The sequence below is a fragment of the Canis lupus genome, chromosome 7 (genome assembly GCF_003254725.2).
Source record: "Canis lupus dingo isolate Sandy chromosome 7, ASM325472v2, whole genome shotgun sequence".
NCBI lineage: Eukaryota > Metazoa > Chordata > Mammalia > Carnivora > Canidae > Canis > Canis lupus.
The window spans coordinates 48,542,132-48,544,940 of record NC_064249.1 but is presented as its reverse complement, the minus strand read 5'-3'; the positions used below and the strand labels follow the sequence as shown (position 1 = coordinate 48,544,940).

The following is a 2,809-nucleotide window of genomic DNA, read 5'->3' as shown; positions in this document are numbered from 1 at the left end:
CAATCCAACCCCTTCCTGGGACAAAGCCAAAGCAAGATTTTGTTGCACGGATTAGGTAAAATGTTAATGACAGGGACTGTTAGAACCTTAAACAGTACAACTGAGAGAATTTGGGCAAAATAGTGATCCAGAGTCACAGCTAGACCCTAGTCTCGGAGGCATATCTCTTCCTACTCCCTCTTTTACTGCCTCCTGGGAAACACTCTCCCACATTCCAGCCAACTTAGAAAAAGAAGCAGTCTGTCTCCATAAAGGATTTCAACTGGATATAAAAACCCCATTTCCCATGGTAAACTTGGCTACAGGGAATCTCTCCTTCTACATCCTCCTATTTTTCTTTAAAAGGCAGGAATGATGGCTGTGTCATATTTATACTTTGGCAAATATCTGTGATATGCAATTTATGAGAACTAAAGTACTTTTGTGCATTGAAACCTCTCTATCATTTGCCTATCATGATGTCTAAAGTTCTCACCATTAGAACATTATTCCAAAACCACTAAAATGTAAAGCATTTTGTCTTCAGAAAACTAACGCTATTTGTAGGAAGGCTTACACATGAATCAGGCAGCAGTCATTAATGCATGGGCATAGAAGGACCCTGAAGAAATGGTACATACGATCCATGCTTGGAAGAATAGAGGCTGAAGCCATGGGTGCTGCCTGGGGAAGGTGAATATAAAGGTAACGTAAAGGTAAGTCCTAATAAAGCCAGATTACAACTTGAGGAGAGCAAGTAGCTGAATTACTGAGAGGAAAAAAATAAAGAAGGAAACCAGAAATGAGCTACCTTACTTCATAATTTGAACTATGGTTGACTTCAGATGATCCCCAAGAAAAGCATAGGCTAACATAAACTTAATAACTCATTCAGCAAGTATTAATTGTACACCTATTCTGTGTTAAATTCTGCTGAGAAATGCAGAAGAGAACTTAAGGTATGTGTTTTTTACTTTAAAAAAAAAAAAAAAGATTATTGGTCGCAGCTGGCGTGGAGCGAGCTCGCGGGCCGGGAGCCTGAAGCTAGAGAGCCTCTTGGCCCCCCGGCGGCTGTACGCGTCGGCCCAGCGGCCGTCACCAGGCCACAAAATGAATATATTGAGTTACACCGGAAGCGCTATGGCTATAGTTTGGATTACCATGAGAAAAAGAGAAAGAAAGAAGGTCAAGAGGCTCATGAATGTTCAAAAAAAGCAAAAAAGATGATTGGTCTGAAAGCTAAGCTCTACCATAAACCACGGCATGCTGAGAAAATACAAATGAAAAAGACTATCAAGATGCATGAAAAGAGAAACACCAAACCAAAGAATGATGAAAAGACTCCACAGAGAGCAGTACCTGCATATCTACTGGACAGGGAGGGGCAGTCCCGAGCTAAAGTACTTTCCAGTATGATTACACAAAAGCGAAAAGAGAAAGCGGGAAAGTGGGAAGTTCCTTTACCCAAAGTTCGTGCTCAGGGAGAAACAGAAGTATTAAAAGTCATTCGAGGGATCCCTGGGTGGCGCAGCGGTTTAGTGCCTGCCTTTGGCCCAGGGCGCGATCCTGGAGACCCAGGATCGAATCCCACGTCGGGCTCCCGGTGGCATGGAGCCTGCTTCTCCCTCTGCCTAAGTCTCTGCCTCTCTCTCTCTCTCTCTGTGACTATCATAAATAAATAAAAATTAAAAATAAATAAAATAAAAAAATAAAAGTCATTCGAACAGGAAAGAGAAAAAAAGAAAGCATGGAAGAGGATGGTCACTAAAGTCTGCTTTGTTGGAGACAGCTTTACAAGAAAACCACCTAAACAGGAAAGATTCATTAGGCCAATGGGCTTACGTTTCAAAAAGGCCCATGTAACACATCCTGAATTGAAAGCCACCTTTTGCTTGCCAATACTCGGTGTAAAAAAGAATCCCTCATCCCCACTATATACAACTTTGGGTGTTATTACCAAAGGTACTGTCATTGAAGTGAACGTGAGTGAGTTGGGCCTTGTGACACAAGGAGGCAAAGTTATTTGGGGAAAATATGCCCGGGTTACCAACAATCCTGAAAATGATGGGTGCATAAATGCAGTCCTGCTGGTTTAACAGCAGTTTCAGACAAGCAATCCCTTGTAATTACTGAAGACTACACACCCGTCAGGAAGACCACCATTGTTGTGGTGGTTCTGAATGCTACCAAACAGCCTTATGTATCTACAGTCATCAAGACATTTATTCTACTGTAAAAAAGGTGAAATAGACATTTATTAAAATAAGTGGTCTTTAAAAAAAAGATTATTTATTGGAGGGGAGGGAGATTAGAGGGAGAGGGAGAGAGAGAATCTCAAGCAGACTACCCACTAAGCACAGAGCCTTATGCAGGCTATGCAGGGATCCATATCATGGCCCCAAAATATGACCTTAGGCAAAAATCAAGGTCTGCAGCTTAACTGAGCCACCCAGACACCCCATATGTTTCTTTCCTTAAAGAGACAGCAAATGGATAGAGACAAGATTGACAGAATTCTTAACTGAAGAAACACAATGGCTGTGCTTTAGAAGTGCAACCAACCAACATTCATTGAACCCTGATAAACCCAAAGCAGCAAGTTGGGTATAAGGGAAGTCTTGGTACACAAGACTTAAGAGAACATGGCCTTGGTTCACAACATGGCCTTGCTATTAGGATGGGAGATAAGGTCCAGGCAGTTAGTCTAAGCAGAATCTCTAAGCCCTAGGTATGTGTTTGGAGTGAGAAGAGGGACATTAATTCTACTGGAGACAGTCTTCATTGTAAATGTGTCACTAAATCTGAACCTTCACTTGAAGGGAAGGTAGAC

At 41.9% G+C, this 2,809-nt stretch overlaps 1 protein-coding gene across 1 annotated transcript; it reads left to right on the top strand.

Annotated features, from left to right (window-relative positions):
* The first annotated feature begins 652 nt into the window (after positions 1 to 652).
* Positions 653 to 2,234, top strand: LOC112648171 (ribosome biogenesis protein NSA2 homolog). Its single transcript, XM_049112983.1, has 3 exons — positions 653 to 672; positions 926 to 1,506; positions 1,714 to 2,234. The coding sequence occupies exons 1-3, from the start codon at positions 653 to 655 to the stop codon at positions 2,073 to 2,075; spliced, it is 963 nt and encodes a 320-aa protein (XP_048968940.1). The 3' UTR covers positions 2,076 to 2,234.
* The last annotated feature ends 575 nt before the right edge of the window (positions 2,235 to 2,809 follow it).